General features: G+C 37.9%; 1 protein-coding gene across 1 annotated transcript in view; it reads left to right on the forward strand.

The window, feature by feature from the left end:
- The window catches only part of LOC140735833 (cytotoxic granule associated RNA binding protein TIA1-like), a 68,334-nt gene that overhangs the window by 30,219 nt on the left and 25,585 nt on the right, over window positions 1–12,530 (forward strand). Inside the window, exons 3-5 of the mRNA XM_073061346.1 lie at window positions 3,231–3,326; window positions 5,115–5,169; window positions 6,414–6,501. Of these exons, the coding sequence (XP_072917447.1) occupies window positions 3,231–3,326; window positions 5,115–5,169; window positions 6,414–6,501 (239 nt within the window). The remainder of the gene's footprint in view (window positions 1–3,230; window positions 3,327–5,114; window positions 5,170–6,413; window positions 6,502–12,530) is intronic.

Genomic DNA, 12,530 nt, shown 5'->3' on the forward strand with positions numbered 1-12,530 from the left:
CTCTGCTACCGATGTCATACTCTCCAGTTCTGTGCCCACGACAGAGCCCGTCTTCCTTACCAGCTTATTAATACGTGAGGCGTCCCTCTTCTTAATGCTGCCTCCCCAACACGCCACCACAAAGAAGAGGGCGCTCTCCACAACTGACCTATAGAACATCTTCTATAGTGGTGTAGGTTTTGATAAGATTGCACTTGGACTTTTGTGTGCAGTAATGGTTTTCATGTCACAGAAAGTATGTGATTAAGCTTGGGGGGGGGGGGGTACTGAAAGATTCATAAGACAGTTGCAATCAAATTCATAGGAATTTGAAATGCTGTAGCTGTCTTCCCTTGATAAAGGAGGCAGAGGGACAATCTTACAATATTTTTCCCAATGTAGGTGAGTTTAATACTGGAGGGCAAAAGTTTAAGGTGACGGGAGAGATTTAAAGGACATGTAATGGCATGTTCAGTACTCAGTAGGCGGTGAGTATATGGAACTAGCTTCCTGTGGTGAACACAGGTACAGTAATAGTATTCTGGACAGGAATGGTTAAAAGGGACATGGGCCTAAGACAAGAATTAGCTGGGGTAGGTATCTGGGTCAGCATCAATGAGTTGGGCTGCAGAGTTTGTTTTTGTGTTGAAGACTATGAATCTATGAATTTCTCAGGAATTTCTTTCCTAGTTTTCAGCACTGCGGGTGTTGCAAGAGAATGGTACAACAGAATCGCTTGACAGTAGAGTTTAATATTTTTGTAATTTCCAAACTATTACACAGTTTGCTTCAGAAAGGTTTAGTGTCTTGAGGGAAGAATTATAACTCAAAGTTTGCTGTGGAATTACTTAGAGCAGTGTAAAAATTTAAATTTTGCACAAAACCCTTTTCCTTTATCTGTAGCTGATAAAGAGGAGTGAATCATTAATGGTTTCTACGTGTATTACATTGGTATCATTTATTTATCTTTCAATTTTGTGACTGTTGAGGGTCCATGTGTAGTTGGTTTACATTTGATCCTTGGCCTGTCCTGGAGACTAATCTTCATTAGGTCAACCATTGGTTTCCGAAAAATAAATCCGCTTCTCTGAGTTAGTAGAAAGAAGTTGGGCACAGATCCTTTCCAATAACTCCTACTGAATGTGTCTAGTTTTGGCACAAAACACAGGACTGTGTTGATCCTTGCAGTCAGACAAGATGACACTTAAGTTTCCACACTTATAGCAGAAATACAGATATTTGAAAGTGCATTTAGGTCCTGCAAAACATTTTTGAATTTGAGAGGAAGAAAGATAAATTTAGTTAACTGCTAGAGAATTCAAGATCAATTTACATGATACTAGTTTTGTTGTACCACTTTAAATGAAAGCACTTTAACAGGTTGTTCAGGTTTTTCTACCCGTTTATTTCAAAAGTCTTACAGAGAATCAGAATCAATCGGGTTTAATATCACTGGCATATGTTGTGAATTATTTTTGCAGGACCGGTATATTGCAATCATAATAATAAAAGCTATAATTTTCAATAAGTATGTATAAAAATTAAATAGTGCAAAAAGATAGGGAGAAATACCGAGATTGTATTCATGGGTTTATTGTCCATTCAGAAGTCTGATATTGGAAGGAAAGAAGTTGTTCTTGAAACACTTGAGTGTGTGTATTCTGCACCTCTTCCTTGATAGTAGCTATGAGAAGAAGACATGTCTGGGTGATAGGGTCTTTAACAGATGCTGCCTTTCTGAGACATCACCTTTTCAAGGTGTCCTGGATGCTGGGGAAGGTAGTGCCTATGATGGAGCTAGCTGAGCTTACAACTTTCAGCACCTTTTTCCAATCCTGTGCAGTGGCCTCTTAATAGTAGATTATGATGCAGCCAGTTAGAATGCTCTTCATGGTACATCTGTAGAAATTTGCAAGTGTCTTTGATATACCAATTTTCCTCAAACCCCTAATGAAATAGAGCTGTTATCCTGCCTTCTTTGTAATTGCATCGATATGTTGGGCCCAGGATTTGCCTATTGTCACATTAGGATTACAGCAGATCCAATCTCATTGGCTCAGATATGTTGATACCAGGAACTTGAAACTGCTTGTCCCTTCCTCTTCTGAGCCCTTGATGAGTACTAGTGTTGGCTTCCCTCTCCTGAAATTCATTGGTCTTACTGGTGTTGAAATCAAGGTTGTTGCTGCAACACCACTCAACCATCTGATCTGTTTTGCTGCCATATGCCTCCTCATCACAATATGAAATTCTGCCAACAATAGTTGTCACCAGCAAATTTATAGATGGTGTGTAAGCTGTATCTAGCCACGCGATTGTGGGTGTAGAAGGAGTAGAGCAGTGACTTAAGCACACATCCTTGAGGTGCACCCATGTTAATTGTCAGCAAGGAGGAGATGTTATCTCCAATCTGCACTAACTGGTCTCCCAGTGAAGAAGCCAAGGATCCAGTTACAGAGGGAGGTACAGAGGCTCAGGTTTTGGAGCTTATTGATAAAAACAGAGCATGTGATTGTGTTGAACACTGAGATATAGTCAGTAAACACCAGCATGATGTAGGCATTTCTTTTGTCTAGGTGATCCAAAGTCGAATGGAGAGCCAATGAGATTGCATCTGCTGTAGACCTATTGTGGCGATAGGCAAATTGCAGCAAGTCCAGCTCCTTGCTTAGGCTTGAGTTGATTCTAGCCATGACCAACCTCTCAAAGCACTTCATTGTAGTAGATGTGAGTGTTGGTCTGTAGCCATTGAGACAGCTCACCTGCTCTTCGACACTAGTATGAGAGTTACCCTTTTTAAGCAGGTGGGAATCTCTTGACTACAGCAGTGAGAGATTGAAGATGTCTTTGAACCCTCCTGCCAGTTGGTTGACACAAGTTTTCAGAGCCCTACCAGGGCCTTACACCTTGGTTCAACCTCCTGAAAGAGGTTCTGATATTTGCCTCCAAGACACAGATCACAGGGTCACCAGATACTACAGCGATTTGCAGAGGTATAGTTTTATTCTCCCTTTCAAATCATGCATAAAAGGCATTGAGCTCATCTGGAACTGATGTATCAATTATTCATGATGTTAGGTTTTGCTTTGGAGGAAGTACTGGCTTGCAAACCCTGCCAGAGCTGACGTGCATCCGATTCCATCCCTAACATTAATCAGAATTACTTTTTAATATGTTTGAACTATATTTTAATACATTTTTTAAAAAGTCTTCCATAGGTATACAAGTTTTTTTTCCCCTTATTCCAACAGACTGGCAATGATCCATATTGCTTTGTGGAGTTCTATGAGCACCGGCATGCAGCAGCAGCATTAGCCGCTATGAATGGACGTAAAATTATGGGTAAGGTAAGCTATCATCTAGTCTAACTGGTGAGTGGTAAATGGAAAGGAATATGTACATGTGGCTTGTTTTATGACCATTTGTCATTAGCAAAAAAAAATTTGGTAATATTTCAGTCACTAGTGATTTAGTTGTAAGATGTCATACTTTCAGCTTTAACTCTTCAGCTTTCTTCATTAAGTAGCTACTTTCATACTACAGCTTTCTCTGATGATCTATAAAACAAATATATTCATTGTAAAGAAGCTGTATACCCTTTCTTGGTCAAAAGATTAAATTTGTTGACATTCTGCAGGTGCTGGAAATCCAGATGAGCTCAGATGTATTCAGTATTTCATGAAAAGAAAACCTTACTAGTTTGTTCAAGTTGTTGAAAATGTCACCTTTTTTTTTGCCAAGTTGAAAACGATAAATGAAAAGTTGTAAGGAAAGCAAAAGTGCATAACAGTTTTTGTATCTGAAGGAAAAGGGTATAGAACCATAGAACACTACGGCACAGTACAGGCCCTTCAGCCCTCCATGTTGTGCTGACCCATATAATCCTTATTTTTTTTAAAAAGTACTAAACCCACACTACCCCATAACTCTCCATTTTTCTTTCATCCACATGCCTGACCAAGAGGCTCTTGCATACCCCTAATGTTTTAGCCTCCACCACCATCCCTGGTAAGTCATTCCAGGCACTCACAACCCTCTGTGTATAAAAAAAAATGTACCCCTGATGTCTCCCCTAAACTTCCCTCCCTTAATTTTGTACCTATGCCCTCTGGTGTTTGCTGTTGGTGCCCTGGGAAACAGGTACTGACTATTCACCCTATCTATGCCTCTCATAATCTTGTAGACCTCTATCAAGTCCCCTCTCATTCTTCTACGCTCCAAAGAGAAAGGTCCCAGCTCTGCTAACCTTGCTTCATGTGACTTGCTGTCCAATCCAGGCAATATCCTGGTAAATCTCCTCTGCACCCTCTCCATAGCTTCTACATCCTTCCTATAATGAGGTGACCAGAATTGAACACAATACTCTAAGTGTGGTCTCACCAGAGATTTGTACAGCTCAATATGCAAATTTTATTTGGTTGCTTTGCAGAGTTTGGTTTCCATTTTCTACATACCAGAGACTAAATCCAGTGCCATAGATTCTGGTGACGTGTTTTCTATACTTTCCATGTGTAATGAATGTTCAGCAAAAAGAAAAATTGCTTCCTCGCGTAACACCAACAATTTAGCTGACTGCAGCTAATTTATTCTAAACACTCCCAAGGCCATTCCATCACACACAAATCAGCATTGTGATGAAAAATTTTACCATTTGCCTAAATAAGAATAGTGTTATGATTCATTCTACCAAAGAGACCCAAGTGCACAACCACAATAAGAAGGTTCACATTGAAGCTGTACAGCATTATTATTAGTTATAGATGGTTGGACTTCATTTGAATCAGTAATTTGGAGAGGAATATAAAAGGCTGGGAGCTCAATATTAGAATTAGTCTGTAAATATTTAACTATGTAGACATGTAGAGGGAGTCGTAGAAAGTTGTGAAGGCTAAGTCTTTGGGTATATTTAAAGCGGAGTTTGATAGATAAGGGTGTTAAAGGTTATGGGAAGAATGGTGTTGCAAGGGATAATAAATTGATCATGATGGTATGGTGGAGCAGACTCGATGTACAGAATGTCCTGATTCTGCTCCTATGTCTTAGCAAGTGCAGATTTGTATTTTGTTGGTGTATGTAAGATGCGGAATTAAATGAAAGTGGTTAACCTAATTTCTAATCACTGATATAACTTTCAGGAAGTTAAAGTGAACTGGGCAACAACTCCAAGTAGCCAGAAGAAAGACACAAGTAGTAAGTATTGGATTGATCTCCTCCTCCTTTCTGCAACTCTACTTTAAATTGTCATTGGCTAAAATTCTAAAAAGCCTAGGGAGGTTTGCAGCTTTTCAATTTGTTTTATTTCGGATCACACTCTGCTATTTCTGGGAAAAAAACTTTTCGGGCTTTGGTAATTCATTGTACATTTAAATAATCTGGTGTCATTCTGGCAATGGTTTAGGCATCTGTAAATTAAAATACCAGATATATTTTTACAATTTTAATGTGATTGACATGAAATTGTTACAAACTAAGTTTATGTATACAACATTCTAGATCAATGTAATAGTTCCTCCTGAATTAGACTTGCATAGTTTCAAAATCAGCATTTACCATTGCATGTTTTCCAATGTCACTGTGCTGTGTCAAAAAGCTTCACAGTACATGATTCTTTTTGCATTTGACATACAAATCTGAAATTGTTTGGGCTTTTATTCTTAATGTGATATATTGGTGCTGTCTTCCAGTTTTCTAGGTATCATGATTTTGATTCCACCCCATTGCCAAAGTCACCAAGGATGAATAGTTGAAATTAAATGTTTAGAACCGAAGTCTTGGAAAATGCCCTTAAGTTTAGTTGATTAGGATTTTTAGGACCTATTAGTTTACTGTATGTACATAATCTCATCCTTTTGCATTTTTTTAAAATCTAACCCATACACTTATAGATACTGAACTTTCATCAGCATTGAAGTGTGATCCATTTTTAGAGGAAGCCGTACATTTTTGAAAAGTATTTTTGGGGAGTGTTAATAGTCTACAAAGTATTTGTCAAGTGTGTAAACCATCTGTTGTTGTTTAATATGTTGTTATGCTAAAAATCTTTTGGACAAGATGTTCCTTCTGTTTTCAGAAAATTATAACTGAACCTTCAACTGTTGAGGGTTTGTATTTAATCAGAACCAGGGTTTAAACAATTGAGCATGAGATAATTTAGGATTTTAATTTTTAGATCTTCTTCTGAATGCATAGTTTTGCAAGAATAATCTCCAAATTGAAGGGACCACGTCTGCTGTTTCTGATTAACAAAGTAAATTTTTTTCAGCTCAAACCTTCTGGGTTTTTTAGGTTTGAGTACTTTGCAAAGCAAACAAATGGCACGTATAAATACACTGTCAGCATACATTTCTCATAATATTGAAATACTCTTGGATCTGTTGTGGAACAAGTTTACCTTTTTTCACTGAATTGAAAATAAACTTTCTTCTACTCAACAGATCATTTCCATGTATTTGTTGGTGACTTGAGTCCAGAAATTACCACAGAAGATATAAAAGCAGCTTTTGCACCATTTGGAAGAATATCGTAAGTATACCTTGGTGTGAATTTTTACACTGTGGCTTTAAACAGCTAAATCACATTCAGTGAATTCATTTTGTATGATTCAACTTTTCTGTCTGGGTTCTTGTATTGTGGCATCTCTACCAGTCAACTCAGGAACCTCTTAAAACCAATCTAGATGTTGTTGCATCATTGTTTCTTGTGGGTTGATGCTTTTAAAGTTCAGAATAAGGGCTTAATCAGAAAAACCTGTATTCTCTCAAACTTCGTTTTGAGGTCAGCATCATGAAACATTTTGCATTACTACAGATTCAAAATTTGTCTAACTCAGTAGTAAAATCTGCTACTTTGTGTGAATGGTTGGTTTATGCATTTTAAAATACATCTTTTATATACTGTTTCAAATTGAGCTATGTGCAGACAACATTGATAAGCTATTCAGAAGTAAAAATTATTTTAAAATATCTTGGGCATGAAACTCTGATTCTGTTGTTTTTTAAATTATTGTGGAAAGCAATGTTGTCCATTTCCTTTAACTTTAGCAATTCTGTTAGTGTACATGTTAAAGTGAAAATATAATATGGAGTAGGCTGTCTTCTGTTTTTGAATTAAAGGTAGAATTTAAACATCCATTTCTAAGTGTAATCTGTTGGACGTTGATAAGCGTATTGGACTTTTTGCCACCTATATGAGGAGGTGATCTTTCTTTGAATAGTTCTGTGAAACGGTCTTTGTAATCCTCTTCTTGGTGAAGTGCATCATGGTTAATTTTCTCTCATTTCCAGTTAAATTCCTCTGACAGTTAATGACTTTCTTCCAAAATTTCCAATAACTGAGGCCGGTTAGGTACTTCCAACCCTTACTTCAGTTTCTTTTTGGATAAATCAGTTGGTCAGGATAGCACTTTTGAAGGAACAGTAGGGTGTTCTCTCCATCATGTATATTCATTATTGAATCTAGTTTTCATAGTTTGTTTCAAATAAACATCGGTAACTTTTAGCCTTTCATAGTCTTGTGATAACTCACTGTAATATTAATTCAATGCATACTGGAAAGGTTTAAAATCTTTAACTTTTGATGCTTTCTGATGAGTTTTGTGCTGATACTTGCCTGTTGAAAAGAAGCTGGATTCTTAAAATATTCTGTCATCTGGAATAATTAGTTTCACTTTTCTTGAATCTTAAGGATCCTTTTTATTGGAAAGTTACATGTTGCTTAATAATATTTCAGAATTGTTTACCTTGAGTGAATTGCAAAGGCAGGATTACTAGGAAAAAGCATGCCTATATCATTTATTTTGGTTAATAAGTGATTCTTTTCTTTGAGGGAACGAGAGGTTGCAGGCCAGATTTTTGAGGAAGCACAAGGGATCTCTAGGTAACATGCAAAGCACTCTACAAAATGATTGTATGCTGTTTTACCTGGCTACATCTGTACAAGGAAAGGAGAGGGATTTTTTAAAAAAACAATACATTGAATGGGTGGGGAAGAGGAAAGTAAAATTTTGGAAACAATTTTTTTTAAACTAGGAATTAAAATATTTTGTTTCAGTATAAAAGGGAAGTGCAGCCTTTTTGTCTCAAAGACATGTAAAAAATCATTTTCAGTGCATCTAGATTATTTGATCAGTGCATATTGTACATAAATTTGGGACTCAGCAATGCAATTCATTGAATCTTACACTCAGTAAATGTTCACTTTCAAACAAGTGTCCATAGCTTCTGATGCATGGATTTATTTATTTATTTCAAAATGTTTTATTTTTAAAAAATCCAGGTGTTCCATACTGGTTGATGTAGCTCCCAGTGCCCGGATTTGCATTATAAAATGTCTGTGGGGTGGGCACATGAAAAAAATTCAATATGGCATTATCACTCACATTTTAAAACGGCAACACCAGAAACTGCAGATGCTGGAATCTGGAGCAACACCTAAAGTACTGGAGGAGCTCAGAGGGTCAGGCAGGATCTGGACAATTGACATTTCAGGTTGAGACTGTGATCAGATGAAACGTCTTGAATGAAATGTCAACATTTTAATTAGAGATGTGTTCTGATCCATTAAAACAAGTTAAGTTACCTGGATCTTTAATATGGTTAGAAAAGATCCCATGTTTTTTTTCTTAAAGGAGCTTGGAGGTTCTGTTGATTGCTGGATAATGTTCATCATTGAGACAACATCACTAAATTATCTAGTTGTTAGTTTATTTGCTGTTTTGAACAACACTGTAAAATACAAATGTATTCTTGTGTTTTGTTGAATCATAGTAAAAATCAAAAAGTATTATAGGCTGCAAAATGCTTGGAACATCTTGGAATTTTTGAGTTCTTTCTTAAATCTTTTTTGTGGCACAACTATATGTATGACCGGTTGTTACTAAATTTTCATTTTAAAACTTAATTATGTGTGAGTATTCTGCAAAACTCTTGGGTAGAGCTTTCTGCAAAAGCTTTGAAATAAATACTGGTTTAATAAAAGTTCTGTACCATCAGGGAACACACTAATATATTTTGCTTGTGTGGAAAGTTTTAGATTTTGAACAGAAATGTTGGTGTTTAATTCTTTCACGGGTTTGTTCTATTTGTTTCCCTTTAAGTAACATTTTTCTGGTTTAATGTAATCCTGTACCTGTTGCTTTGCTGTACTTTTCTGAGCCTTTTGTTTTCAAGTTTTCTGTTTGGGTAAGTACTAATAGTTCATTTCCATTTATAATCAAAACTGCATCACAGTTCAGTTTCAGTTTTTTGGCTTTTTTTTTTTGGTTTCTTATGCCTTGGTAATAATTGTGACAGGCTAGAATTTCACCTTTTGTGGGAAAGACTTGTACTCCTGAAAATTTAGTATGCTTCTTGGCCTTTTCATGAATACTTTAGTTACACAAATATAATAAATAGATACAGTTTTTGTGTACAGTAATGAGAACAGTGTAACTCAAAGCTGTATAACTGAAATAGGAAAGGCTTTGTTATTGTAGCTGTTGTTTTCCATCTCTGAATTGAGGTTTGACAATCTAATGTTACCACACAGAAATTCAGTTATGATGGAGGTAAGATTGGCATCCAGTACATCACTCCTCCTCAGAAAATTGTTGTCCAAATGTGATGGGGAATCTGTAGGCAGTAAAGGTTTTGGCAAAAACTGGAGGAAGAAGCTAGGATTGGCACAAAAATAGTGTCAGATAATGTTTGAAGGTGGGTGGGAAAATGTCATTGGGTTGTACAGCATGGATAGATAGGCATGACAGCCAACATAGATGCCTGTACCATATACCAACCATCATGCAACCCATCCTAATCCCATCTGTGTTAGTTCCATGTCCCTCTATGCCTTGCTCATCCATGTACCTGTCCAGGTGCCTCTTAAATGTTGCTACAGTTCCTGTCTTCATCTTTTACGCTGGAGGTCATTTCTTATATCCACTATGTGTAGGAAAAATTTGCTCCTCAGATACCCTTTAAATCTTTCCCCCTTTCACTTTAAGCCTAAACCCTTTAGTTTTAAACTCCCTGCACTGGGAAACAAGTCCTGGCTATCTACCCTATCTGTGCCTCTCTTAAGTTTATATACCTATGTCATGTCACCTCTTCTGCTTCCTTTATCTTTAGGAAAAGCAAACTCAGCCTTTCCAATCTTATCTTATAACTTAAACCCTCCAGTCCAGGCATCCTTAACTCTTTTTTGCCCACTCTCTAGCTCAGTCATATCTTTCCTTTATGTTACAATCAGAACTAAACATAATTGAAGTGCAGCTTAGCTAACGGTTTGTATAACTGCAATACAACATACCAACTCTTGTACTCAGTGCCTTGGAGAATGAAAGCAAGCACGCTATACTCTTTCATCATCTTTCCTTCGTGTGTTGTCACTTTCAGAGAACTATGCTCTAGTACCACAAAGTCTCGGTTGAATAACACTCCCAGGGCTCTGCCATATGCTCCTGCTTGGTTTAACTTACCAAAATGTTTCCTTATGCTGTCTGAGTTAATTCCAGATGCCATTCCCTTATCCACTTTCCCAGTTGATTTATCTTGTTACCTTGGGCAGCCTTTGTCACCATCTACTGTAGGACCTATTTTGTTGTCATCTGCAAATTTAGTAATCATGCAGCTCAGGAGCGTCGGAGTTTGGAGTTCAATCAGGGGTCCTTTGTAAGGAGTCTATAGGTCCTCCCTGTGGAATGTGTGAGGTTTCTCCGGATCTCCTGTGTCCTCCCATGGTTCAAAGATGTATGGAGTAGACTAATTATTTATTGTAAATTGTCCCATGATTTGTTTAGGTTTAAATCAGGGTTGTTTAAGGCGCTGCAGTTCTCCCCTTAGCTATTGAACTATGAGAAGGAATGATAAAGGGAGCATCACTAGTTTCTAGCTGAATGTTGAGGCTTGGATGGTGGGTGTTTCCTCTCTTTTGCTTGTTGTCTTACCTGACAGACTGCACCAGCCTGGGTAGTAGCTTGCTGATAGTTATACTGTGATCCACCAATATGACTAAAACATAGTAGCGGTGTGAATGGGTTCTTTAGGACATTCATCATTACTACATGTTGTACTTTTGAAGAACAAAGCAGACTTGTTCACAGAGATATTCCCAATGTTGCTCAGGCTCTCTGCTTTGAGGAATAACAGAATAGGGGAATGAGTATATTCTCCATATGGGTATGAAAATGAAGATTCGCTTTCCCTGAGAGATGTAAGTATAAATGTTCAACAACTCAACCTGTGATCTCAAGGTTTCCTTCAGGAAACAGAAAGCATAGGTGGGCATCCTTGAAGAGGCTTTCTGCGCATTGAATCTTATGTGTCTGAGTGAAGGTAGCTACTTCCTAGTGCCCTTATGGTAGATACCGTGTGTGTGTGTGTGTGTGTGTGTGTGTGAACAAAGGATTGGACATAGATTTATGCCCTTCACTATATTAAATTCCATGCAACTGACTTTCTTTGGATATAGGAAGTGGTGATTGACAAATGTGCTGTTAATGTGTAGCTTTTGAAAGCTGGAACTTTCTTGCATCAGCTGTACAGTTGTCAGCATTTTATATCTGAGTGTTGTGGTTTAGACCAGCCACGTGCTTGTTTATCTGCATTTAGCGTAAAAACAGTATAGTATTTACATTTTTGTACTGTTTGCTTCCATATTGGTTAAGAACTCATTGTACAGGGAATTCATGCTTAACAAGAAAGATCTGTATATAAGTGGTTTAAAACATGGGTTCAAAAATAGAAACATAAAAAACCTACAGCACAATACAGGCCCTTCGGCCCACAAAGCTGTGCCAAGCATGTCCTTACCTTAGAACTAGAACTACCTAGGCTTCACCCATAGCCCTCTATTTTACTAAGCTCCATGTACCTATCCAGGAGTCTCATTAAAAAAAAACCCTGCCATTTCTGCCTCCACCGCCACCGCTGGTAGCTCATTCCACACACTCACCACTCTGAATCTTTTTTTAAAAAAACAACTTACCCTGACATCTTCTCTGTACCTACTTCCAAGCACCTTATAACTATGCCCTCTTGTGGCTAGCCATTTCAACCCTGGGAAAAAGCCTCTGACTATCCAGATGATCAATGCCTCTCATCATCTTGTACACCTCTATCAGCTCACCTCTCATCCTCCATTGGTCCAAGGAGAAAAGGCCGAGTTCACTCACCCTATTCTCATAAGGTATGCTCCCTAATCCAGGCAACATCCTTGTAAATCTCCTCTGCACCCTTTCTGTGGTTTCCACATTCTTCCTGTAGTGAGGCGACCAGAATTGAGCTCAGAACTCAAGTGGGGTCTGACCAGGGTCCTGTATATCTGCAACATTACCTCTCTTAAGCTCAATCCCACGGTTGATGAAGGCCCACGCATCATATGCCTTAACCACAGAGTCAACCTGCGTAGCAGCTTTGAGTGTCCTGTGGACTTGGACCCCAAGATCCCTCTGATCCTCCACATTGCCAAGAGTCTTAACATTAATGCTATATTCTGCCATCATATTTGACCTACCAAAATGAACCACCTCACCCTCATCTGCCACTTCTCAGCCCAGTTTTGCAACCTATCAATGT

Source organism: Hemitrygon akajei, chromosome 1 (assembly GCF_048418815.1).
Source record: "Hemitrygon akajei chromosome 1, sHemAka1.3, whole genome shotgun sequence".
In the NCBI taxonomy this organism is placed as follows: domain Eukaryota; kingdom Metazoa; phylum Chordata; class Chondrichthyes; order Myliobatiformes; family Dasyatidae; genus Hemitrygon; species Hemitrygon akajei.